General features: G+C 43.4%; 1 protein-coding gene across 1 annotated transcript in view; it reads right to left on the bottom strand.

Moving 5' to 3' along the window:
- Positions 1 to 2,638: 2,638 nt before the first annotated feature.
- Positions 2,639 to 27,962, bottom strand: part of PRDX4 (peroxiredoxin 4) — a 158,238-nt gene continuing 132,914 nt past the window's right edge. Inside the window, exon 7 of the mRNA XM_044072290.1 lies at positions 2,639 to 2,791. Coding sequence (XP_043928225.1) covers positions 2,741 to 2,791 — 51 coding nt within the window. The 3' untranslated portion in view covers positions 2,639 to 2,740. The remainder of the gene's footprint in view (positions 2,792 to 27,962) is intronic.

The raw sequence follows: 27,962 nt of genomic DNA, 5'->3' as shown, positions 1-27,962 counted from the left end.
ACCAGTTCTGTCTGGAATCTTACTTTCAAGGGGGCTACCCTTATGTCTACGTATTTTATGCCTATATGTAAACATGGTCATTCTCCTACAGCCCAGGATCATTCTGAGCAGGTCCCACTTCCCTTGGAACACCTTCAGGACATACTACAGACACAGTAACATAACACACAAGTCCAACAAAGCAAACAAGTCATTATCAGTTAATTCCACATCTACCATTGGTCAGCAAGAACCTCAACAACCTAGGTAGCGGAGCCAGCAATACAGTCCAGTGACAAGTTCCGCACTCTATTTCTATTGCATCTTGCTGCCTTATGTCACACTGCTTACAAAATTAAAAAAAAAATGCCAATTTACCTTGAAGTAAAAGAATGAAAATGTTTTTATCATTTGCGGGTTTTGAGTTTTTACCTAGTTCCCATGTTAAAGTGCTTCATCTTCTGTATCCCCTGTTTTCGTCTCATCTTGTTTCATACTGATTTCTGTGATTATTTTGGCAAACTTTTTCTGTCTTTCCTGCATGTCTTGCTGAAATACCAGAAGGACCTAGGGAATTTGGATCCGCTGTACAAATGATGTGTTCTTTTCCAGACTACTTGTACCATTTGGGCTTAATGTAGGTCTTCAAGAGCTGCATCCACCTCCCAATATGTCTTGGTTCCAGAGACAAAACAATTCAAGGACTGCAGGGTCTACAAGTTTAAATATTTAGTTTTTTTTTTTTTTTTTTGCACTCCTTGATCATTGGTATAAAAAACGGTCACACACACAGATTCTTCAGCGCGAAATAACAGCGGTGCAAACATACAGATCCTACTTCAGCATGAGAAAAAAAAAGGAAGGGTGCTTTGATGCATGCGCACACCTACATTGCGGTTACAGATCACGGGAGCAAAAAAAAAAAAATGTTTTGGTGCATGCATACACTGAAGTTGGAGTTAAAGGTAGCTGGCCCCATGGAAGACCTCTGAGGACCACATAAGGTCCACGGGCATGGGTTGGACATGTCTGATCCAGATGCAAAAGCGTCAAAACGAGATCAGAGAGATGTTAGGGGTTGGTGCATTACAGGTAGGGAAGGAGCCTGAGAGATTTTTGGTGGACACAAGTGAAGTGACAGAGTCAGATCTGTGGATTGGATCTGAACCAGTTAGTTGAGGGATGAATGTATTTCTTACTACAGTTTAAACATTTTGCAGTTTTACTGTCCTACTGTTTAACCAAATTTTGATTATAACTATACTATTTTTTTTAAGCTAGCAGCCACAACATTCTGCCTGTACACAATACTGCACATTACATAACTGTCATTTATCGGGCTAGCATCCAGGTGCAAGGGTGATTCAAGGCTTGGTTCATGCCTCAGTTTGGTTCTCACCAGGAGGATGCCCTTTATGTGCAGTCTGCATGTCTTCCCTGTGACCATGTCGACAGCATACAAAATAAGAGAAACAGATTTACACTGAACTGTCTTTAGGTGTACATGTGTGTATACATGCATCAAGTAAGAAAACTGCATCCTATCCAGGAGTATTTTCTTTTTACTGCATACACCAAGTGTGGGGATAAGAGGATAGGCTCTGGCTCACCTGTACCCTAAAACTAATAAAACAGATATTGGGAGGGAGAATGAAAAAAGAAGCAAACATTTTGCTTAAAGCAGTTAGCTCTGTCAGCTTTGAAAGTTGAGGCTTTCTGTTAACACCAAATATAGGCTGCTTTTGTTAAACACTACCGCTTGCATGTGTTGTAATAAGACAGCTTATGAGAAAAATGCCATCCTTTCTGAAGAAATGTATATTTTTTTAATGAAGTTGCACAGAGCAGCAACTTGAGATAAAACTGCTCTACTGTGTGTAAAATGGCCAAGAAACAGACTAAGATGGCAGACAAATTTCTATGTAATAGGTTACACAACTAAATAAAATTTGGAAACACTTCTATGACTCACTAGGCCAAAATATACATTTCAAAGTTTAAATATACAGCGTGCAGTAAAAGCACAGACTTTGTTTTGGATAAGCAGTCATGTTATATTCACTCAGAATCAGGCACTGGGTCATACTTGCTAAACAAATTCAACTGCTTTTAGCTCTGACTGTCAAACACCAAAAGCAGAAAAGCAGCAGACACCAAAATGGAACTCTGCTGTAAAAACATAAGAATAAATAGAAATAATTCTAGTGACAAAATAAGCACAAGCGCATTTAATACATACACTTCTATTTTGTTTGTGACCTGAGGAGACTATGGGTTCAAGTAGCTCAGCAGCGACACGTTATCTTTTTATATAGTATTCAGCAAGTCTGTAAACCCGAACATTATTCATGTTAATAAAATGTATTTTATATCATGCTTATTTCAAATCTTTGTTGGGTGCAACAATGTAGAAATGGGAGTGTTTCCTTGTCTACACCATATATGCAAACAGAAACAAAGGAATAACAAATTATGCAAAAAAAAAAAAACAATGCACTGCTTCTTTAAAGTAGAGCTGGTGGTTAAATATATATAATATGCAACAGAAAGACTGCCAACATTTAATAAAGTAAATGTTACAGAATGATGAATCTTTAGGTAAAGCCTAACCCATCCACAGCAGCCATTATCAAACTAGAGCAAAACAGATGCAACAAGATAACAAAATATTTTTTTATTGTGACCCAAACTAAGCGTACAACAGAAAAAACGTGCTGGAACATTCACTGCTGTATTTCACACTGTTCAAGGAAGAGAGCTCTCAATTCAGTTTGTCAAAATACTTCAGTTTCCCAGCAGGGTCAGGAATTATCTGCGCAAAAGAAAGAAAATTAAAAACATCAGAGCTCGAGACATAAAATGACGTGTCTTTTCAGCAGATAATGCCAAATTAACTACTTTCAGTACTGCTAAGTTATAAATTTAACTTTTTCAGCAATATTCAGGATCACAAAGAATGATGGCATTGAACAGTAAACTCTTTACTTGTTTCAACCTGTTTCCATAACAAGAGTGACCAGTAGCTGCTTACCCATACATATGATGGGAAAGATAGCACACTTCCCTATCAACGGATTAATTTGAAGGTCCACTACAAGGTGTGTGTGTGTTGGGTGGCATGGTATAACCTCATTTTTCTAGGTTCCACACTCAGAAGCAGACTCATCTCATACTGAGTGCATGCTGTCACATCTAGCATTGCACTAGAGGCTGTGGAGACCAGATGAGCCACAGTTTCACCTTGTGCACTGGAAAATTACAAAGACATACGTATGCAGAATCTATATTTGCAAGATTCAGAGAAAAATCCATAAAATTTATTTCCTCTTTGCTACAACAGTCTAAGCTTCTGCTTTCCTACTTTGCCCCTCCACTTCTCATCAATTAACCATTACCTCTCATCATTGCCACTATTCTGATACATCACTTTGTCCGACCTTTAAACTTCCCACAACTGAAAAAGCATTCCACAACCTCGTCTGTTACTTGAAATACTATACCCACAATATAAAAAAAGTGAGGAAGTTTTCTAAGAATGGTCTCTTCACATGCACAGTGAACACTACAAATGTATTAGCATCCAGTTCTCTCAAATAATATTCATTACCTTTCCTCTCTTACAAACACAAGACTCCACATTTAAACTTACTCTGTGTATTCTTAATGCTTTGAACATACTTTCTAACCCATTTTTACTATACATCATCTTAAACACTGCAAAATATGCAATTCTAGCACCTACCCTTTAACATACTAAAGTACATGTATAAAGTCTTCTTTCAGGTTAAAAAAAAAAGGCCTTCCATGCAACTCTAGAAAAGAAGACCCCAGTCAGGGAGACTGCATCTGTGGTAGTCACTACACAGAAGGCCTGGCTGTGGGAATAGTTTGGTTGGGTCTTGAAGATAACATTTGGATAATCTCAGAAGCTCTGATAAACCATTCAGTGAATCAAAAGAGAAATTGTGATATTGTCCAAGCAGTCCTCAGACTGGAGAAATGCTGACCTTAAACAGGAACACTCCTGACAGACAAGGTAGAAAGAGCAATGAAGAAATTAATCCAGTGTACAAGCCTTCCTCTAAGAAAAAGTGTCAGAAACATTAGTTGGTACTAGATCCATTTTGTTAGCTGTGGTGTAAGACTGCAAGAGTGGATGAGATTCATCTAGAAATGCTGAAGGCATTGGACATTGCTGGCATATTATGGTTAACATGCCTTTTGTAAGCTGTATGGAAGGCTGGGACAGTAATTCTAGACTGGCAGATGGATATTGGTAGAAAGGAAGTTGAGTTCCAATTTAAGAGAACTCTTGCACCTTAGTCTTAATCAGAAACTGGATGCTAGGGTGCTGGAAAGGAGCCTTCAAGCAACAGTTTCTAAACATACTGGAAAATATTAAGATACAACCAAACACCATAATACTGGGTGATTTCAACTACCCTGCCATTAACTGGGAAAACTACTAGTGTACCAACATCTTTGCCCAACGGTTCTTGGAATTCATAAATTCCAATGCCCTGGATCAACTAATCCATAGTCCCACCAGGGGCTCCAATATCCTAGACCTGGTCATTACCAACATGGGAAATCGATGCTCCACACCTATGGTCACCTTCTCGTTGGTCAGGTCTGACCATAAGCTAATCACCCGTAACATCCACATTCCACCCCCACCCCCCAGTAAGGAAACCTCCATAAAAATCTTCTCCAAAGCCAACTTCATGCTACTCAAGTCAGACGTGACTTCATGACACCCATGCAGACGGGAACTGAAAGTTCGACTGCTGAATCCTACACTAAGGCACTGCACGAGCACATCCACTCATGCGTGAATTGTGCCATCTAAAATAGAACCAAGATGCTCTCCGCCAAAAAAAAGAAAGCCAATCTGGTGGTCCCCTGCCATACACAAACTTTACAACAAAAGGAAGAAACTGTTGCAAAAAAAAAAAAAAAAAAAAAAGGGAAAATCCCAAGATGCAAAAAACTCCCTTACCAGCCTCAGTAAGAAGCAGAGATCCCTCAAAATCCTCCAAAGCTAGTTACAAAAATAAATTATCAAAGATTTCAAAGACAACCACAAGGCATTCTATAACTATGTCAATAATCTAAATGGTAATGCTCAGATCTGCTCTGAGCTACAACAGAATGGCATTAAATATACTGATCCCAAGGATATTGCCAATATCCTGGCAGATCGATTCAGTGCCAACTTCACCCCCCTTCTCATCCCCTAAATGGCCCATCTCAATACTGGACAATGCCAAATTCCGGTAATAACTGCCACACGGGTAAAAAATGCACTCTCCAAAGCTAAGACTACAGTACCCATGGGACCAGATGGCATCCCAGGCGGTGTACTACATGAACTACAAAATGAACTGGCACCTCACCCAAGTGTCATGTTTAATCATAGCCTCACCAGAGGCTTCCTTCATGCCCACCGAGTGGTGCACAGCTACAGTTATCCCACTCCACAAGGGGGGATCCACCTTGGATCTCTGAAACTACCGCCCCATCAGTCTGACGAGCCTGATCTGCAAGGCCATGGAACTTATAAAACAAAGACATTGGCAACATTCAAACACTGGACCCCACCCATTTTGGGTTTGTGAAGGGCCGATCCTGTCTCCTGAATCTGACTGACTTCTTCTAATCAGTCTCCAGAGCCATGGACGAGGGTAAGGCGGTCCACACAGCCCACCTGGACTTTGCCAAGGCCTCTTGACACCATCCCCCACTCTGGGGTCATAGATAAACTTACTAAGCTGGGCATTAATCCCTACGTCACTCGATGGGTTGCCAACTGGCTTACTGACAGAATCCACACTGTAAAAGTAGCCAACTCCAAATCCAGTCCAGACAAGTGGAGTACCTCAGGGTTCAGTCCTGGGACCGCTCGTTTGGCATCTACTTCCCTGAAGTAGAGGCCAACACTAAGGGACTCCGGCTAACAAAGTTCGCAGATGACTGCAAAAGTACAGTTTTGTACCTACCATAAATGTAGATGTCCGATAGACATGCAACTGCAGTCATAACATATGGGTTGTCCTGCCTCAGGCAGCCCTCGGTCGGCCGGATTCCAAAGTCTGGGTCCGACGTCGGCTGATGTCGCATTTCTCTCCGACGTCAGGGCGGCTGGAGTATATAAGCATCAGCCGACGCCATCTTCTTCAGTGTTTCTTGCCCCAGATGCCAGGTGCCCTCCAAGGAAGGCTGTAATCAAATTGGAAGACAAAAATAGGTTTCCAGACAACAAATAAGCAATAAACAGATACACCATAACAGATATCCCCAGCTAAGGATAACAGGGAGAGGAGTGGACCCAAGGCATAGAGGGATGGAGGAGGAAAACCGACTGCAGTTGCATATCTATCGGACATCTACATTTATGGTAGGTACAAAACTGTACTATGTCCTTCAAGAATGCAACTGCAGTCATAGCCATACAGCCTACCTCGATCTGGCTAAGGCCTTCGATACAATACCCCATTCGGGTATCATTGAAAAACTCATCAGCTTAAATGTCAACCCATACATCACAAGATGGGTTGCAAACTGGCTGAGTGACAGAACCCACAGGGTCAGAGCTGCTGGCGCCATGTCAGACTCAAAGCCTGTCACAAGTGGTGTCCCACAGGGCTCAGTCCTGGGCCCACTCTTGTTTGGCATCTACTTTTCCGAAGTACAAGCAAACACAGGAGGGTTATGGCTGACAAAGTTTGCAGATGACTGCAAACTGGGCCATAGTAGAAAACACATCTGACACAGATATCCTTCAGAAGGGTCTCACAGAAACGGATAACTGGTGCCAGAGCCACGGCCTAAAGTTAAATGCCAAAAATGCATAGTCATACCCTTCGGAAAAACAAGGTTACCCCTAGCTACCAAATAGGTGGCAATCCACTGAGCACAGAAGAAGTTATCAGGGACCTGGGGACCCAGGTTGATAGTAGTCTGTCATTCGACACCCATGTAGCTAAAGTAGTTAGGAAGACCTTCTACATTGCCCACCTTATCATGAAGGGATTCTCATCTAGATCAAGGAGGTCATAGTCTCCCTTTACTCATCACTCATCAGACCAATGATTGAGTACAATGCCCCATTCGAATGTATCTGACCCGACACTTGCAGCAGCTGGAGAGGCCACAAAGTTCCTCACCAAAAGGATAAAGGGTCTCAAAATCTGTCCTATGCTGCCCGACTGAAAGAACTCCAGCTCTATTCAGTCGCCACGCTGCTCAGAGGTGACCTTTGCCTAACATACAAGGCCATGTCAAACCCAGATTTGATGAATATGCTTCACCTCAAAAATCTAGATCCATCAGAGCCACAAGGCGGAGACTTAAACCTTGACACGGCTATTAATAGGACGTGCTGGAGGGATAGATTCATCACCCAAAGACTCCCTATGCTGTGGAACAAAATCCCGGTACATGTGAGGCAGAGCACCTCGCTGGCCTTGTTCAAGAGAAATCTTGACCAATGGATGGGAGATCGCAGATATACCCCAGGGATTACCTCAGTGTCACTGCTCGACAGAGGCACAGCAAAATAATGGGTATAGTTCCCCATACTAAAGGGGTGGCGTAAGCCACAAAACGATGGGCTAGGCTTGTAAATGCCCTCGGGCAGATAGCCTAGTATGAACCTATGAATCTATGAACCTATAACATATGGGTTGAATACCAAAGTTTAGCTGGGGGAGGTGGTATGCTCTAAGAAAGGGATGGTGTAGCTATCAGTCCCTGCAGGACTGCCGAAGCAAAGCCTGCTCTGGATCTGGAATATAGAGGGAGGTTGTAGTGCTTGGAAAATGTATGCACGGAGCTACATGTAGCAGCTTCTAGAATGTCCTTTGTAGGCACCCCTCTTAAAAAGGCTGTAGAGGTGGCGGTAGCTCTGGTGGAGTGTGGTCTGACATTGGCTGGCGCACTCTTTCCATGGAAGGAATAACAGAATCTGATGCAATGTCCAATCCATTTTGAAATTGTCTGTTTAGAAATTGCTTTTCCTTGTACTGCAGGGGCGTAAGCTACAAAAAGCTGGTCAGACTTCCTACTGGTCTTGGTTCTGTCTAGGTAGTAGCGAAGTTGTCTGTGTATGTCCAAGGTATGCAACAGTCTTTCCCCTTTGTTTTCAGGATTAGGAAAGAAAGTAGGCAGGTGAATTGCTTGATTTAAGGCAACCCTAGATACCACTTTTGGCAGAAAGGTAGGGTTGGTTCGTAAGGAGACCCTGTCTCTGTGAAAGGTTATAAACGGTGGTATTGCCATTAAGGCCTGTAATTCCGAAACCCTTCTTGCTGAGGTAATGGCTAATAGGAAAGCTGTCTTCCAGGAAAGAAATTGTAAATCCACAGAAGCTGCTGGCTCGAAGGGAGGTAAAATCAATTTTTCTAGGACAAAAGTGAGGTCCCAAGCTGGTACTGGTGCCTTTCTTGGGGGCTTTATATTCTTGATTCCTCTAAGAAATTGCCTTAACATAGGGTGTGAAAACACAGGTGGGTTAGTGTTGTATCTAGCTGAGATAGCTGAAGCATGAATTTTTATGGAAGAGAATGAAAGTCCTTTATGCAGCATATCTGCCAAGTATTCCAGGATCAGCAAACCAAAAACGTCACTGGGAACTGCTGCTGTACAAATGCTGTAAAATGTTTATTAAAACACAAAAACAAAACAAAAAGTATCAAAGTGAGCGCTTTCGGGCTAGGCCCTTCTTCAGACAAAGTGCTTCTCACAAACATCACATTTTAAAATAAACATACACCAATCACTCTTCAGTAAAAAACCCCACCCTAGATTGTTAGCTGAAACTAACAAGTCATCATTAAAAACACATTGCCACTACTCTTACTTAATAAAAAGTACGCCTACTTTTAAGTGTTGGCTTCAGAGGCACCATATCATTCAGCCCAGGTTGAATATGGGCTGTTAAATCTAAAATCCACTTTGATTCTATGGTTTCTGTCTTTAGCCTAATGTCACCCCCTCTCCTATTAATGAATACATTGGCTATCACCCTAAATTTAAATCTATGTGTGGGATTATCCTTTACATGATTATATAGCACATTGTGCTCATCACAGTTCCTAATTGACGAAATGTGCTGTAGTATCCTGACCTTAAGCATATTGTTGGTTTTACCAACATAATATCCTGAGCATGACGTGCAATCAGCCAAATACACCACATTGATGGTCCTACAGGTAGCTCTCCCTTTAAAATAAAAACTCTTCCCTGTGGAAGGATGTACAAACACTGTCTCCCTATTAATATGTTCACAAGCCTTACAGCCCCCACATGGGACAGTACCCAGCGATCTAGGTAGGCATGTGACCTCATTGTTTCCCCTATCGTGACAGAGTATATCCTTCAGGTTCTTATTCCTCTTATAACTAAATTGTGGAAAGTCCCCTACTATATCATTCAAGTTTCTGTCACTAGTGATAATGTTCCAATTCCTCTTGATGTATTCCAGGATGAGAGGAATGCTCAAAAATGAGGCATCATGACCCTTGTTGGTATTCCAAATGCTGAATCTCTTCCATTTGGCTGAGTAAACTTTTCTGGTGGATGGTCTGCGGGCTTCTGTTAGTATCCGCTGAACTTCCTTGGAGAGAGGTAAATCAAGGTTATTTATGGGATTTCCCAAGCTGTTAGCTGTAGCGTCTGGATGTTGGGATGAACTGTCCTGAAGTTGTGTTGAGTCAGAAGTTGGGGCCATTGTGGAAGGGCCCACGTTTTGTTGTGACATATGCTCCGTAGTAGTGGGTACCAGTGTTGTCTTGGCCAGTTTGGAGCTATTAGGATCCCCTTCGGTTTGTCTGCTTTGATCTTTAATAACACTGTGGTCATCAGTGGCGGAGGTGGGAATGCATAAATTATCAGGGTGCTGCAGTTGAATGAGAGGGCATCTATTTTCCATGCTTGTGGATGATATGTCCTTGAGCAGAACTTTTGTAAATGATGATTGAGATGGGAGGCAAATAGGTCTACGTCCGGCCTGCCCCACGTCGAGGTGAGTCGTAGGAAGATGTCTGGATGTAGCCTCCATTCATGGGGTCTAGGAAATTCCTGCTTAGACTGTCCGCCAGAACATTGTCTTTGCCTGGAACAAACTGGGATTGTAATTGTATGTTTAGGCCCAGTGATTTTTTCCAAAGATTCATTGTCAGTCTGCAAAGGGGGTAAGAATGAGTGCCCCCCTGCTTGTTTATGTACCACATCACTGTGGTGTTGTCTGTCCATATTAATAGGTGGCCTTGTTGAAGTTGTTGCCCAAAGGCCTCGATGGCATGCATTACTGCTAACATTTCTTTTTGATTGATATGCAGATGTGTTTCCTTTGGAGACCATTGTCCTTGAATACATCTGCCTTCCATGTGCGCCCCCCATCCAAGGTCTGAGGCGTCTGTGGCCATGGTCTGTGTTATCTGAGGTTTTTTGAATGACATACCTATGTTTGACTGGCTTGCTGAGGCCCACCATAGAAATTCCTTTTGAAGACATGGAATGAGTGGGATATTTGCTTCTAGGTTGTTGCTGTGTTGAGACCATAAGCTTTTTAAGTACCATTGAAGCTTTCTCATGTGTAGTCTTGCTAGTGGAACCAGGAGGATGCAGGATGCCATGTAACCCAGGGCCTGTAGGAAACTCCTTGCAGTCATCTGGGTGAGCTTTGCTAAACTTTTGAAGTAATGGGTTAACTTCTTTTGCTTGTCTTCTGTCAGGTAAGCCATTGAGAGGCTGTGTCTAGTTTGGCTCCTAAGAAGGTTATTTGCTGGGATGGCTGAAGTCTTGACCTTTGAAAGTTGACTGTGTATCCCAGAGCCTGTAGCAAGTGTATGACATAATTCAAGTTTTTTGTCAAAGTTAGTTTGTTGTCCGCTTGTATGAGGCAATCGTCCAGGTACGGGTAGATTTGAATCCCCTGGAGCCTGCAATGAGCAATTACTGATGCCAGGCATTTCGTGAATACTCTGGGCGCAGTAGATAAGCCAAATGGCAATGCTGAGAATTGATAATGCTCTGGCCCTGCAAGAAATCTGAGGTATCTTCTGCAGCTGTGTCCGATAGGGACATGCAGGTATGCCTCCTTGAGGTCCAGAGTAATCAGCCAAGACCCCTTGCCCAGCATGGGAAGGAGTTGCTGTAGAGTCAGCATTTTGAACTTTGGTACTATGAGGAAAGTTAAAGCGGACAAGTCCAGTATTGGTCTCCATTGACTTTCTTTTCTTGGAACAAGGAACAGTCTTGAATAAAACCCCTGGCCTTGTTCTTGTTGTGGAACTTTTTATATTGCTTTTATCTGTGCAAGCAGAGAAATTTGCTTTATAGCCTCTGCCCTCTGATTTGGTGGAAGGTTTGGCATGCCTTGTTTTCTTGGCAAAGTGTGGAAGTGGAACCTGTAACCGTGGTCTGCAATGTCCAAAATCCATTTGTCTGTTGTCAGTTTGTGGCAATTTTTTGAAAACACAGATAACTTTCTGCCCAAAGGAGCCTCTGCCTGCTCCTTGGTTAGCGGAACTAGAGGAAAGTCATTGAGATTGTCCCTGCGGGGCAGGAGAAACCCCTGTGTCACTTCTTTGGTTTGTTGGTTGCTATTGTCGTCCCCTGTAGGATCCTCTGTATTGGCCTCTTCCTCGGCCACGCCTGTTTTTGCCCCTTTGTGATCTTTCAGGATTAGGAAAGGACCAGTTTTTAGAAGGCCAGTTCCTGCTGAATCTGGGCGGCTGAACCTGAAGGAAATCTTTTACTGTCTGAACTGACTTGGCTTTTTCCTCAATGGACTTTAACACATCTTTAGCATTAGCACCAAAAAGCTTGTTCTTTTCCAAGGGTGCGTCAAGAAGTTTTGCCTTAACATGATCTGGTAAGGGTTGTTCTTTCAACCATGCATGTCTACGAATGACTGCCCCCGTCATAGCTGCCCTACATGAAGCCTCCAATGCATCATATCCACACTGTAGAAAGTGATTGCTAACCTGTTGAGCATTATGCACAGTCTCCTGCAAAGACTTCCTATCTAAGGGTTCAGGGGAGGCCAATGTTTTCTGTAAATCATCTGACAGGAAATCCTGATATTGAAACATGTGAAAGAGACAATAGAGAGCTCTCATAGATAAAGTAGTGGAGGTGTAAACCTTCTTCCCCCATCTCTCTAAGGACCTTGCTTCCCTGTTAGAAGGCAAAGGATTTTTGGAGGTGGTAGCTGAAACCCCTTTAGGCCCCTGGGAAATTGTTTCTAAATCAACAGCATGGGCCTTAAAGAAATGAGAATGGGTTTCTGGAACCCTATAGTATCTGTCAGGCTTGGCAGGGGCAGGAGGAAGAGTATCAGGGGTAACACTGGAGTCAGAATACAAATCATCCAAAACATCAAGCACAGGAGGTATAGCTAAGGGTCTGTGCTGGGGCTTTTTAAGGAAGGTTCGAAAGCGCTTTCTGGAATCAGAATATTCCTGGCCTTGCCACTTGAAATGCTCCCTCATGGAATGCAGAACTTCCCCAAAAGAAATATCCTCAGGAGGGGAGGCTGAGGGAATGGAGTCCTCTGCATCTGAATCCTCATAGGTCTGGAAGGGCTCTTCCTGGCTTTCGGAGTGAACAGAGTCCTCAGAATCTTCATCTGAAGGGAGAGGGTCAGGGGGTTCAACCCTGGGCCTTTTGTCAGGAGGAGGCTGGGATCCTCTCTCAGGATGGGCCTGGGAACCTCTGATCAGGGAAATTAAATCTGCTGCCATAGACATGATTTGTGTTTCAGGAGTAGGCTGAGGTAATGTTTTAGCAGTGAGATGCTTGGACTTTCTGGCTGCCTTAGCACGTGTGTAGGCCTTGATAGACATGGACATGGGAGGCCTAGCTGCTCCACGTGCAGGAGTGACCTTATCAACAGCAATAGTCTCGGGCATTTCCTCGGTTTCGGTATCCGGAGGAAAATCAATAACTGGCGGAGTGGCCTCCGGTATCGGTAAAGCGGTGTCTTCGGTTCGGAGCGGTGGAATAACCGACTCAGAGGGAACCAGGGCACTCACGGTTAGTTTTGTCGTGGTGTCGGTGGAAGACGCGGGCCGAGGATGTCGGTCCCGGTCTTTTCGTTTCTTAGGAGTCTGCGTTGTCAGTTGTTCCGACAGCATTGTATAATGAAATTTGTCGCTGAAGAAATCTTCTGCGAACTCCGCCCGGTGCCTGAGAGTGCGCTTATTGAAGCGAGCACAGGCGACACAGGCCGAGACGTCGTGGTCTGGGCCAAGGCAAGGGAGGCAGTAAGATTGAAAATCCTTATGAGGTATTTGTTTACCACAAGACAAACAATTATTTACTTTTTCAGTAATTTCTGACATCGGCTGAGGCAAGAAAAGGTCCCCAACGGGGTACTTAGCTTTTTTGATGACTTCGGTTTCGAAGAATACAGGAGCTGACCGACCGGCACTTGCGAACTGCTTCTGCTTCGGGCACCGCGCTGCAAGAAAGACTGAAGAAGATGGCGTCGGCTGATGCTTATATACTCCAGCCGCCCTGACGTCTGAGAGAAATGCGACATCAGCCAACGTCGGATCCAGACTTTGGAATCCGGCCGACCGAGGGCTGCCTGAGGCAGGACAACCCATATGTTATGACTGCAGTTGCATTCTTGAAGGACATCTGGGAGCCATTACTGAATCCCCAAATTATGTGGATACTCTACAAAAGGGCCTTACAGAAACAGATGCTTGGTGCCAGAGCTATGGGCTCAGGCTCAATGCCAAGAAATGGGGAAAAAAACATGCACCCGTGAATTACCACATAGGTGGCAGTACACTAAACACCTAAAGTGTGATAAGAGACTGAGACACAGGTGGACAGTGGTCTCACCTTCGATAACCACATTGCCACAACAGTCAGGAAATCCTTCAATGTGGCGCACCTCGTCACTAAGGGTTTTTCATCTAGAAAAAAGGAGGCCATTGTCCCACTGTATTCATCCCTCATTAGACCCATTAAAGAATACAATGCCCCATTTGGTATGTACCTCTCAAGACATCTGCAACAACTGGAAAGGCCACAGAAATACCTCACTAAAAGAATCTCATGCCTAAAGCGGATGCCCTACGCTGACTGCCTTAAACTCCAGCTATACTCTTGTCGCATATAATCTACTCAGAGGCGATCTCTGCCTAACATACAAAGCTATGTCAAACCCAGAGCTGTTGGACATGCTACACTTGAAGAAATCCCAATCCCTCAGAGCCACACGCTCCAGGGATCAAAACCTTGTCATCACAATAAACAAAACATGCTGGAAGGATAGGCTCCTGACCCAGAGACTCCCCAGACCCTGGAATAAACTTCCCATACATGTCAAGCAGGGCGCCTCTTTGGCCCTCTTCAAAAGGAACCTTGACGATTGGATCGGAGAAAGGAAATTCACCCCGGGGATCACGTCAGTCACCCTGCTAGACAGGGGTCCAGGGAAGTAAATAGTGTGGGAAGAAACAGCCAGGGAATTGTTATAGCTAGGCTTGTATATGCCCTAGGGCCAACAGCCTAGTACCAACCTATGAACCTATAATTCAGAAGCAGTAATGTTGAGTACAATGTAGCAATAGAAAGTACATTTTACAGTAGATTTTTGATAGTGAACTATGGATAAGAGTGGTAAAGCATCCACACCCTGGCAACACAAAATTAAAAAAAAAAAAAAAAAAAGGGGGGCTGGAGGGAGAGCAGCCTACTCCAGTAGTGATTTATTAGAACATCTGCTGCTGTAGTAAGGTTACACTGCTTTCCTATATTCATGCATAGATCACTGCTGCAGTACCCTGAAACTAAATTGGTATATTACTATAGAAAACAACCAAATGGAGGAGGCAAAAAAAGAAAAAAAAAAGACTGTAGCAGACCCCCTAGACATTGGCCTTAGCAAAGCCTGTTCTGGACCTGGGAAATGAATCCAAGGTTGTAATGCTTTCTAAAGCGTGCACATGGGATCTAGCTGTTGCCTCTAGAATACTTTGAGTCCACCCCTTTCCAGAAAAGCAGAGAAGATGCCAAAGCCCTTGAAGAATGGGTCCTAACCCTGCCTGTAATTGTCTTATTATCTTAAGTGTCACAAAAAGCAATAGCATGAGACACCCACTTGTAAATGGTAAGCTTTGACACTGGTTGTCCTTTATTCTTAACCAACGTATTAGACAGACAGGTGATCAGCTTTCCTAAAAGCTTAAGTTTTGTCCAGGTAGCATCTGACCTGCTTACTGATATCTAGAGTGCAAGGAATCTTTTTTTTTTACTCTTGGGTTCAGGAAAGGAGATCTGTATGAAAACAAATAGACACCAATTTAGATATAAAAGGTTTTATTAGTTCCCAAAGAAATCCTGTCAGTGTAAAAAAAAAGGTATGGTTGACGCCATGATAAGTGCTCGTCACTCAGATACTCTCCTAGTATACGTCAGAGCAATAAGCAAAAAACAGTCTTCCATGTTAAGAACCTCAATTCAGCCTGAATAGCTAATTCAAATGGAGGAAGAGCAAGCTTTTACAAGTACAAAGTTGAGTCCCCAAGGAGGAGTCATAAATTTCCTAGAAGGAATGATATGCAACACCTCTTTCAAAAACTAACTTCAGCATGTTTCTGGTTTAAAAAAGGGGAGGGGCAGGAATGGAATAATTTAGGTAATGTTGCTTAGGTTATATGATGTATAGCAATATATGTGAAGTATAATGTTTGTTACTGTTAATTTAATACAATTTGATTACTTCTATATAAATGTAAGTTTGCCTATGTCACAAATGATAATTCAATAAAGGTGTTAAAAAATCTTTTCCACTTGTATATATACAACTTCCTAATACCAATCCTCAGCAAACAAGTGTTTAAAAGGAATTAAAATTGTGTCATCTAGGTAGTTAACTGAAGATTACATTTTTTTTTTTTAGGTTGGAGTCTTTCAAACAGCCCTCCTGTCTTGTATGTGCAAATCCAGTTTGCGGGGAAGCTTGTGGTAATTGCCTTGACCAGACTAAAAAGGAAGAACTGCTGCCTGGGCCAAAAGGAAGTCACCACAACAACTTTTGGAAAACCTTTTTGGATCTTCAGATGTACCCTGGATACTCGTGGAAAGAGTAAGAAAGCATACAGTGAAATTCTCATCCACGGGAACGAGAAGGCAACCGTCTTGCAGGCCTGTTAGCAATGTGTCCAGAACAGAATTTCCCTGGCTGGCTGTTCTGAAAGGTGATACACAGATCCACTTGAGGTGTTCCCCATTGTTGGATCAGTTCTTGGAAGACCCCAGGATGAAGCTTCCATTTGTGGGGGGGGGGGGTCTTTCCTGGTCCTGCTGAATATGCATCTAGCTTTGCTCTAATAGAATAAATGATTCCTAGAGTCAAGCTGAGCTGCCATCTCCCAGGCTTTCACTGCCACTCTGCAAAGAGGGTAGGGATGTGGTACCCCCTTGTTTATGAACCATGCCACTGCATTGCTGTTTGTATACAACTGCTGAGGTCCTAGGGACCAGCGATGATTTAAGGCTTTCAAAGCACTGATTGCGGTTTCTTGGACATTTATGTGCTTCTTTCCATCTGAAGGGTTCTACAGAGCTTGCACTTTTACCCCTTTGAAACTGTACCACATGCCATGCTTGATGCATCTATAGTTATTGTACAGGGGTCAGTAAATGCAAAAGATCCAGTCTTTTCATTAAAATGTTTTTTTTTTAACCACATCTCAGAACTGGGATATGAAAGGACAAAGGATGAAAATGCTGAAGTATCACTATTTTCCTTGTGGCACCTGACCAGGGGAAGCATGAGGATCACAGATACCACGTATCCCAAACTCCTAAGAAATACACTTGCAGATTAAGTGGCTTTGATTTGAGAAACTAAGGGAAGTACAGTTGTGTACACTTACCATAAATGTAGATGTTAGAGTGTATTCATTGTTGCAGTCATTACATTTGGGTAATCCTGCTGGCAGGTTGCCCACAGCCAGCCTGAATTTCAAAGTCCTGGTCCTGCGTCGGCTGCTGTCACCCCTTCCCTGACGTCAGGCCACCAGGGGTATAAAAGCAGCAGACGCCATTTTCTTTAGTTTTTCTTGCCCCAGATGTCAGGTGCCCCCTAAAAGGGTAGCCAAAATTTATATATATAAATATATATGCACCAATATAAACTTTACCTTCATCTACAAGCAAATAAAACATATAGGTTGTATAAATCAGAGAAGGAAAGATAGGATCCATCAGAAGAAAAAGGGGGATGGTGGGTGGGTAACCTGGACTGCAACAGTGAATACACTCTAACATCGACATTTATACTTAAGTGTACACAACTGTACTATGTTCTTAATGTTTCACTGTTGCAGTTATTACATTTGGGTAGAATCCCAAAGCTATGGTTGGGAGGTTGGAGCTAAACAGCATTAGGAGCGGCTATGAGGCCCTGCAAGACTGCAGTGGCAAAGCCTGCCCTGGATTTAGAGTAGAGTGTCAGATGATGGTGCTTTGTAAAGGTGTGCACTGAACTCCAAGTAGCAGCCTCTAAAATGTCCTTAGTTGGCACTCCCCTGAGAAAGGCTGCTGAAGTGGCTGCAGCTCTGGTTGAATGTGGCCTAATGCCCTTAGGCACTGGCTTGCCATGGTGTAAATAGCAGAAAAGAATGCAGTGGCCTATCCACTTTGAAATAGTCTGCTTTGAGATGGCCTTTCCTTGTGATCCTGCAGTATATGTCCTCAGTAATTGCTCTGTCTTTCTGAAGACTTTTGTTCTGTTCTGTCCAAGTAGAATCTAAGCTGTCTGTGTACGTCCAAAGAATGCAGAATTCTCTCCCCCTTGTTCTGTGGATTTGGAAAAAAAGTTGGCAGATGAATAGCTTGGTTAAGGGCCGCACTGGACACCACCTTAAGCATAAATGTTGGGTTCGTCCTCAGAGAGACCCTGTCTAGATAAAAAATGATAAAAGGTTCCACAGCCATGAGTGCTGCAGCTCTGAAACTCGTCTTGCTGAAGTTATTGCTAGGAGCAGAGCTGTTTTCCAAGATAAAAACTTTATATCAGCCGTAGCAGCTGGCTCAAACAGGGGGCTCAAAAGGAGTCAAGAGTGAGTTTTTCCAAGACATAGTTGAGGTCCCATGCAAGCATTGGTAATATCCTTGTAGGCCTTAAATGTTTGGCTCCTCTGAGGTACTGCTTTAATAAGGGATGAGAAAAGATAGGTGGCTCTGTATTGTAATGGGCCGAAATGGCAGAGGCATGAATTTTAATAGATGAAAAAGATAGGCCTTTGTCTAGCATCTCAGTTAAGTATTGCAAAATCTGAGGAATATTTGGCACAGCTGTATCAGTTCCTTGTGCCTGGCTCCAAGCACAGACTCTCTTCCATTTTCCAGCATAAGATTTTCTAGTACTAGGCCTTCTGGCTTCCAAAATGACATCCATCACAGCTTTACTGAGAGGTGTGTTTTGTATGACTACATTATCCACCATGCTGCCAGGTTTAAGTCCCGAGTTGGCTGTGCAGGATCTGACTTTTGCTGGGACAGTAGATGAGGTAACAGGTAAGGTCCAAGCTGGGCATTGAGACAAGTTCCTTAGTATTGGATACCAGTACTGGCGGGGCCAGTCTGGGGCAATTAGTATCATCTTTGGCTTCTCCTGTCTGACCTTTAGGAGTACCTTGGGAAGGAGAGGCAGTGGGGGAAAGGCATATACTGATAGGGTGTCCACTTTCCATGCTTGTCTGTGATAAGTCCTTGTGCAGAATCTTTTTAGTTGGTAGTTGTGAGGGGAGGCAAATAGGCCTATGTCCGGGCACCCCATTTTCTTATGATGAAGACTTGTGGATCCAGCTGCTACTCATGGGGATCCATGAGGTTTCTGCTTAGTTCGTCTGCCAGAGTATTTTTCCTTCCTGGCAGGAATTGTGCCTGCAGATGTACTTGGTAAGTCAATGCTATGTCCCACAAAGTCATGGCTAGTCTGCAAAGGGGGTAAGAATGTGTGCCCCCCTGCTTGTTTATATACCACGACCGTGGTGTTGTCTGTCTTTATCAGTAGTTGTCCCGGATGAAGTAGGTCCTTGAAGGCTGTCAGGGCATTTTGAACAACTAGCATCTCTTTTTGATTGATATAGATGCATTTGGTTTGAGGACCATGTGCCCTGAATGCATCTTCCTGCCATGTGAGCCCCCCAGGCATAATCTGATGCATCCGTTGTTAGTGTCTGCCTGGCTGGGGGTAATGTGAATGGCTGTCCCTTGTTTTGGTGACAAACCTTTGCCCACCATCGAAACTCCTGTTGCAGGCAGGGAATGAGAGTAATCATAGTTTCCAGGCTGTGGCAATGTTGAGTCCAGACACTTTTTAGGTACCACTGAAGTTTCCTCATATGCAGTCTTGCATATGGAATTGGTAGGATGCAGGATACCATGAAGCCCAAAGCCTGCAAAATTTTGTCTTGCAGATAACTGGGCCTTTGTTGCCAACACTTTGAAATAGGTAGTCAGTTGCCTTCGTTTGTCTGGCGTGAGATGAACTATCTGGGCAGTTGCATTTAAGCTTGCACCCAGGAATATTATCCCGAGAGGGTACTAGTTTTGATTTCTTTTCGTTGATTGTGTACCCTAGGCATGTTAGACGTCTTTTCACAAACGCCAGATGCTGTAGAAGAATGACCTTGTTCTCTGCTTGAATTCGACAGTCGTCCAAGTAAGGATATATTTGTATTCCTCTGTCTGCAGAATGCAATTACTGGTGCCAGGCACTTTGTAAAGACCCTGGGCGCAGTAGATAAGCCAAAGGGCAGTGCAGAGAATTGGTAATGCATTGAGCCAGCCTTGAATCGGAGGTATCTTCTGCATAATTGTCTGATTGGGACATGCAGGTATGCCTCTTTTAGGTCTAAAGTCACAAGCCAAGCGTTCTTGCCCAGCATGGGCAGAAGCTGCTGCAAAGTCAACATCTTGAATTTTGGTATATCCAGGAATGTGTTCAGAATAGATAGGTCCAGTATTGGCCTCCAGGCCTTGTCCTTTTTGGGTACCAAGAACAGTCGAGTAAAATCCTTGTCCCTGCTCTTGCTCTAGTACTTGTTTAATGGCCCCCATGTCCATGAGGGATGAGACTTGTTTTTGTGCCTCTGTCCATTGATTTGTTTGGCAGATCTGGCCAGCCGTTTGCCTTTGGCAGGGTATGGAAATGAAACTTGTAGCCTTGTGACATGACATTTAGAACCCACTTGTCCTGGGTTATAATGTGCCAATTTTGAGAAAAAAAGTGCTACTCCCCCCCAAGGGTGCTGCCAGGAGACAAGTGCTTGGTGCTGGCAGGGGGAAGTCATTGGGACGGTTTCCTGTATGGTTGTGATTTGTCTTCTCCAACTTTGGAGGTAGAAGCACTCCACTGCTTTGACCGGTATGAACCTTGCGGCTGGGATCTGCCTCTAGGGCATCTGGATCTGACCCTTTGAGGTCTGTCTGACACAGGAAAGGACCAATTCTTTGTTGGCCAGTGTCTACTAAACCTAAGTGGCTGTACTTGTAAAAAAATATTTGACGCTTGGCATAGATTTAGCTTTGTCCTCCATTTTAACACCAAACAAAGTATTATGCTGTAAAGGTGCATCTAATAATTTAACTGACATGATCAGGCAGATTTTGTTCCTTTAAACCAAGCATGCCTCCTGATTACAGAATCCGTAACTGCGGCCCTGCAGGAGGCCTCCAAAGAATCAAAACCACATTGCAAAGTATGCTTCCCAACTTGTTCAGCTGCATGCAATAAATCCTGCATTTCCTTGTTTTCTGCACATTCAGAGTTTAACAACATTTTCTGTTTAAGGAATGCCATGACATGTTGCTGATATTTGAGCATATGAAACTGACAGTTGAAGGCCCTTATCGCCAAGGTAGCAGATGTGTAAACCTTTTTTCCCCCCATCCATCCAGTGCCCTAGAATCTCTGTCAGATGGGGTAGGGTTTTTTCAGCGGAAGCCTTAACTCCTCTGGGACCCTGTGAAATGGTTTCTGGGTCTGGGTCTGCAGCAGGGTTTTTAAAAAGGAATTTGTGAGAGTCAGGAACCCTGTAATATCAGTCAGGCTTAACAGGAGTTGGAGGTAAGGAGTCAGGGGTACGACTGGATTCCGAAAACACATCTACAATGTCTAACACAGGTGGAATGGCTAGTGGCCTGTGTTGAGGTAGTAAAAGGAAATTCCTGAGCCTCTTTTTAGATTCTGAAAAATCTTGGCTCTCCCAGTGGAAATGCTACCTCATGGTATGCAAGGTTTCCACAAAAGAATAGTCTTCTGGAGGAGAAGCTGAAGGTATAGATTCTTCAGCATCAGAATCCTCATAGGGGGAAGAGAATATTCCTGATCAGAAGAGGAATCAGAAGAAATAGAAACCTGATCTGAAGATTCATAGTCAGTCTCTTGCCTAGGCCTCTTGTCAGGAGGGGGATGGGAACCCCTGATCAATGTAATCAAGTCTTCGGCCATTTTGAGCATCTGTTTTTTGGGCATAGAGGCCTGTCCACGAGGCTCTTGAGTTTGTTTCTTTGCTTTAGAAGGTGCTTTAGATTTTGCCTTTGAAGCTGAAGTCTGTTTAATGTAAAAGATGATTAGGTCTGAATACACCCTCAGAAGCCGGTGCCTGCTCAGCGGCTCCAGACCCATCTGAAGGAATAATATCAGAGGCTCCAATACCTTAAGTTTCCAGCGGTATGGCAGACTCCACGTGGGAGTCGGTAGCAGCCTGCGACCCTAAAGTAGCGGGTGTCAGGGGCTGTGAAAGCGCATCACTGAGAACCGGCGACTGGCTTAGGAGAAGCTTAGTCGTCGGTTTTGGGCCCCGGTTGTCTCTCTCTCTCCTTTTCTTTGCATTTTTTTGTGAACTCCGGTAGTCTGATGGCTATCAGACGACATTTCTGGATAATTAAGCTGGCGTCCAAAATAGTTGAAAGCAAAATCATACAGACGCTTAATAGTGCGTTGGTTAAATCTAGCACAAAACCGACAACCAGAAAGTACGTGATCAGGGCCTAGGCAAGGAATACAGTAAGAATGAAAGTCCTTATGAGGTATTTGCTTTCCACAAGAAATAAAATTATTTACTTTTTCTGACATTGATCTCGAGCAAGAAAAAAGTTTCCCCAATGGGGTACTTAGCTTTATTGAAGACTTTGGATCTGAAACTCGAACACGAAAATCTCAGGAGTCGGCCGACTGGCACTTGCGAACTGCTTCTGCTTCGGGCACCGCGCGGCAAAAAAGACTAAAGAAAATGGTGTCAGCTGCTTCTTTTATACCCCTGACGTCAGGGAAGGGGCGACAGCAGCCAACGCAGGACCCAGGACTTTGGAATTCAGGCTGGGGGCAACCTGCCAGCTGGATTACCAAAATGTAATGACTGCAACAGTTAAACACGAAGAACATCTGCTGGGGCATCTTTTTGTCTGTAGGATAAAAGGCTCTTCCAAAAGCAGATTCCAATAGACATCTTAAGAATACAATTCTGTGGAAAGGGATGAGAGAAGATTTCTGAAGGTTGATTTGAAAACCCAGGCTGGGAAAGAAGATTCTGGACAATCTTCCTGACAACTGATAAAAACCCTGCAAAGATAACACAATCATACAAATATAGAAAAAATGTGAATCCCATAAAGTCTGCAATAAGCAATGACTGGAGCAAGATACTATGAATACCCTTGGTGCTGTGGAAAGTTCAAAGGCTGACAGTGAATTGATAATGTAACCCAGACACAATAAGCCATAAAACACCTGAATTGCTCCCCGATGGGAATATAAGCTTCCTTAGTTTTACCATGATGGTCAGAGGGAGGATTAGAAAAAAAGGACTGAAAGGATGACATTTCAAACATTGAAATCTTGACAAAAAGATTAGAAATAAAATGGCCAATACAGACCTCCAGGGGCCTTCTCTTTCTGCTAGCAGAAAAAAAATCGCCTTTATCCAACTGGCAGAGAGGTACAGGTCAGCATTTGATGCAGAATGGGAAGAAAAGAGAAACTTGGCTCACTGGGCAAGAAGGAATACCCTGACTTGGGAGAAGGGATTCTTGCTGCCAGGTGTAACCCTGCTGAGTTACCTTCAGAACCAATTTGTCTGGTTCACAAGAAAGTGAAGTTAGAGAGAATGGGACAGCCAAGGCAGCTGGGTGGGTATGGGAAGCCTGAGCAGTCAAAAAGTCACACTGAATGAGAGAACTGTTCTTGACTGGAGCCTCTGCCATTCCCTTAGACTGTTAGCTTCATTTATTTTAGTTTCTTTTAGAGTTACATTTCATTGTTTGTTTCATTGAATTGATGCAATTAAAGATCTAGTGTGAAGGATGTATGTGTGTGTCTGTATATACTAGTTTGTACTTCTGAATACGTCTGACTGGCATGGATTAAACTGTTTTACACTAATTTTTGAGTTTGTTCTCTGTTGCCTTCAGTGTTTTTTGTTTTTCTACACAGAGTGCTGTTTTTTTGGTTGGTCATTCCCTTTTGCTGCTTAAATCATAATCATCATCATCACTCTCCCCCCCCCCCCCCCCCAACGGGTCAGGGTGTGGTGTCAACTGTAGCCATCACTATCTATTCGATGCCACTCTTCTACAGTTTTCAACACTCTTGGCTGACTGCTGCAGGTCTTCCCCTCACACAATCCATCTGCCTTTTTGATGGATGCCATTTCTTCTTCCTTTCTTCCTGTCTGTCCCAAATCTTCACCAGATTGTCTTCTGCTTTTCTGCACATGTGGCTGAACCACTGTAATTTGTTTTCTGCTTTTCTGCACATGTGGCTGAACCACTGTAATTTGTTTTCTCTGACCTTTTCTGCAATTGGAGCTACTTCTGCTTTTGCTCTTATACCCTCATCTTTTTGCCTGTCCCATAGTCTGCATCCTGTCACCAGTGTCAGGCACAACATTTCAATCACTTCTAGCTTCCTCAACTGTTCTGCCTCTGCTACCCACGTTTCTGCACCACATACTGGTCGCACCACAATTTTATACACCTAACTTTTCAGCTTGTTTGGCATTCTTCTGTCACATGCACTACCCCTGACACACTCAGTTGGCTGCAGTTCCTCGGATTCTGGCTATGATTTCCTCAGACTTACCTTCTCCTCAACCACCCCTTCCAGACGCATGAAGCCAGTAACCCGCTCCACTATTTTCCCTTCTATCTCAATTCTCAGCTTCTTCTGATTTCCTCCATTTGCTGCCATTGCAACTATCCTGTGTGTACTCAGCTTCATGATGTGTCTTCAGTTTTGCATTCCATTCCCCTACCCTTTAAGTTCTTGCTCAGTCTGCCTGTAATGTCACATCGTCTGCATGCAGCAACTTTGTTAATCTCTTCCCTCAGACCGGTTTGCTAAATGTAATCCATCACCAGTAGAGCTGAATCCTGATACACTCCCAACAGGAACCCCTCCGTGAGACCGAACACTGTTTGTACATGTGTCACTAGGTTTTTGCACATAGCCTGCACTAATTCTACCAATGTTTCTGGGACTTCGAACCAGCTCAGGACTGCCCAGATCAGCTTTCTTGGAACTTTGTCATATACTTTTTCCAAGTCTAGGAATGCCTAGTTGGACTCTTACTCATCTCTAGCGTCTTCTCAACTATATGTCTCACTGCTTCCTTATCTGAATTTTAACTGCTCATCTCCCATCTTATTTTCTAGTACTCTGCTTTTTTGTTTATCAAATCACCCTCTCCGGAACTTTCATGCAGTGTGACAGGAGTTTGATACCTCTACAATGCCACAGTTGTGAATGTCACCTTTGTTCTTGAAAACTAACTCTAGTATGCTTATTCCCCAGACATCTGGGATACGTATTTCTCTCCATATTGACATAAGTACCCTCAGAAGCTATTTCTGCCCATCTTACTCAACATCTGAGATTGTTGCTTCCCCCTGACCTACATTTAATTCCATGCTGTTCTTACTACTTCTATGGTGGGCTTCTCCTCTTTCACCAGAGGCTGCATCTGGGGCAGTACAGCTTCTGTGGGGCTTTCTTCATTTAGAAGCTGCTGAAGTACACCATCTGTTTTTGAAATCCTGTGGACTGATAAGCAAGAAGTTGCTGGCATCCCTTATGAAGGGTGTCTGACTATTCTGTCTTTGCCTTGCAACCTGATACAGTTTCTTTGGGCCATCCACAGAGTCACTTTCCAGAAGCTGGTAGAGTGCCCCTGATGCCTTACTACTGCAACTTATCTCTTAGCCTGTTAGTAAGCCAACCAGTATTTCTTCCTAGCTTGGTTCATCTATCTCACTTTTTCTTGCACTCTTTCGTTTGAGGGCTTCCTCGACTTCTACATTCCACCACCAACTTTCCTTATTTACCTTATTTCCATACTTGGCTAGGCTGCATATCTGTTCTGTAGTCCTCACACATGCTGTTTTGAGGAACTGCCATTCATCTCCACCCATTTCCTCCTCTTCTTGAGGTGCTACAGCCCTAAGCAACGCCTTGAACTGCTGTGCTCTCTCTCCAGTCCGTTTCCAGGTCTTCAGCCTGGTCTCCATTAACATTAGAGCCTTCTCTGACCACTGCTTGCATTTGATTATGACAATCTTTCGTTAATGCTGCGAGCGGACCATTTCACTGGAGATCATTTTGCAATCACTGACTCTTTTCCCTTACCCTTTCCTTACTACGAGGAAGTCTACTTGATTTTGCATGGTGGCAACTCTTGTATGTGTGATCTTGTGAAAGTCACTTACTGAACCATGTGTTGGCCAGCATCAAGTCTTTTGTCACACAGAAGTCTAGTCCTCCTATCCTGTTCGGTCTGTCCCACTATGTGCATTCAGATCACTATTATTCATATTGCCCTACAACTGCCGTCTGAATGCACTCTTTCTTATCACAGCCCTCCTGTGGGGCATACGCTGAAATTATGAATATTGCCTTACCATTATGCTGGAATTGGACTGGCACGCATTAGTCACAAATTCTGATGACATCCCTCAGTGTCTCCTGAAACCTCTCCCTCACCATAATGCCTATACCATTTCTAGTCTAGCATACTCCTGAGTATTATACTCTGGTTCCCAAGCCAAGTGGCTTTGCTGCACTGCCCTTCCACCTTGTCTGCTGGATACATAGGAGGTCCAGCTTCCTCTTTACCATCATGTCATCCACTTCCAAGTAGCATCGTGTCCGTGAACTTACACGGAGTGTGGCAATTCTTAGTTCAGGTAACCCAAGCTGGGCAACAGGACACTGACCAGTCATAGCTTGACACAGGGCTGCTGGGCTTTATAGTAGGGTTACATTGGCCAACAGGGGCAAATACAACCTGCCCACTGTTAGCATGGGTCCCTGGTGTAGGTCAGAGTAAGCCAGGTCCTCAGCCCACTTATCACCAGCAAATACCCATGTCCATTTCGTGACAGTCAACACGCCAGAGTCACCTAGACACATATTTTACACTGTCAAGTGGCTCACCATGCCACCCTGTGCAGTCTGATCAATGTTTTATCTCAAGGATACTTTGCACCACAACAGATTATCTACACCATAATACAGTCGGTGCTACTGCTCACAACTCCGTTCTTGGGTGAGTGAGGAGGAAACACTCAACGTGGTTTTGGGAGGTGGGAAGAACCCCCTTAGAGATACAGGGAGACCATTCAAACTCCATACAGGCATTGGCTGGAGATCAGGAATGAACTCTGTACCTTGTTCATGAGATTCAAAGACCTTAACCATTATGCCTGGTTACTAAATTGCTTTATTAAAAAAGATCCGAGACACAGGAAAAGTTATTTCCTTTGAAAAAAAAGGCGGCTTGAGAAATCTTAGTCACTTCTTGTACTGCCTTCATCGCACTTCTTTAAAACCTCAGCTGTAGAGGAATCAAACAGAAACCAGTTTATTGAAGAATTTAAAATGTCAGTTCTAACATCTTCAGGAAGATTTTGAGAATAAAGCCATGCTAGTTTTTCTCAATACTGACCAGAAACAGCAGCTATAAAAGGAGGAATTGGTAGCATCATAGACATTTTAAAAATGTGCTTAGTAACTTGAGAAGCAGATGTAACAAAGGCATTCATAGATTTTTTTTAACCTCAGAAGAGGGAAGGTTAACTATTAACTTCAGCAGATCCTGCCATTCTGCACCACATGCTGACGCATACCTCTCTGCCACTTGGGCAAAGGTTTTTATTCACAGATAAGAATAAAAAGATCTGTGACTCGATAAAACCACAGCTTTATTGTAAATGTAGAATCACTGACTTAGCACTTTCACCCATAACATATTATTCAGTTACACTCAAACAAATCAGGACTTTTATAGTCCCAAGCAGGCAATCAGCCAATACAAAAAAAAAATCCATTAAAATTAATTATCCAATTAACCCAGCCCCTGCTGCAAAAGAAAAAGGCAGCACAAGAAATACTATAATAAAACCACATCTTAAAACATAAAAAAATGGTTATAATAAACTGCTTCATGTAAACCCCTTTGGTGAGTACTTTGTCCAAGGAAAGTTAAACATATAATCAATTGTTAAATAAACTGGGATCTACATTTCAAAACACTTGCAATAAAAATGTTTTCATTAATGCCTGGTGTTTTTGTTGCATCCAGGCGCAACTGCCATAGACACATTCTCTCATCTCTAGTAAGATTTTAACATCACCTCCCATGTCTTTTTTGGACACCCTGTCAATGACAAATATAAACTTTTTTGTAGTTGCTACACGTCTTACTATGGTTAAATAAAGCACTTGTAGGCTTCTTGTTTTTTATGTCTCTATTGTGTTCCAAAATACGTAGCCTTAATTTACATGTGGTCATTCCTACATAAAATGCCAGACATGATAGACAGGTGGCTACATATACTACCATGTCAGTATTGCAATTACAGTACCCAAGGCAGTTTAGTGTTCTTTGTGAGGTATAGGGTGGTACTAGGCTATTAGCCCTACAGCCTATACAAGCCTAGCCATAACA

The sequence above is a fragment of the Protopterus annectens genome, chromosome 5.part0 (genome assembly GCF_019279795.1).
Source record: "Protopterus annectens isolate FY-2018-M chromosome 5.part0, PAN1.0, whole genome shotgun sequence".
Classification (NCBI taxonomy): Eukaryota; Metazoa; Chordata; order Ceratodontiformes; family Protopteridae; genus Protopterus; species Protopterus annectens.
This window is presented reverse-complemented; position numbering and strand designations above follow the sequence as displayed.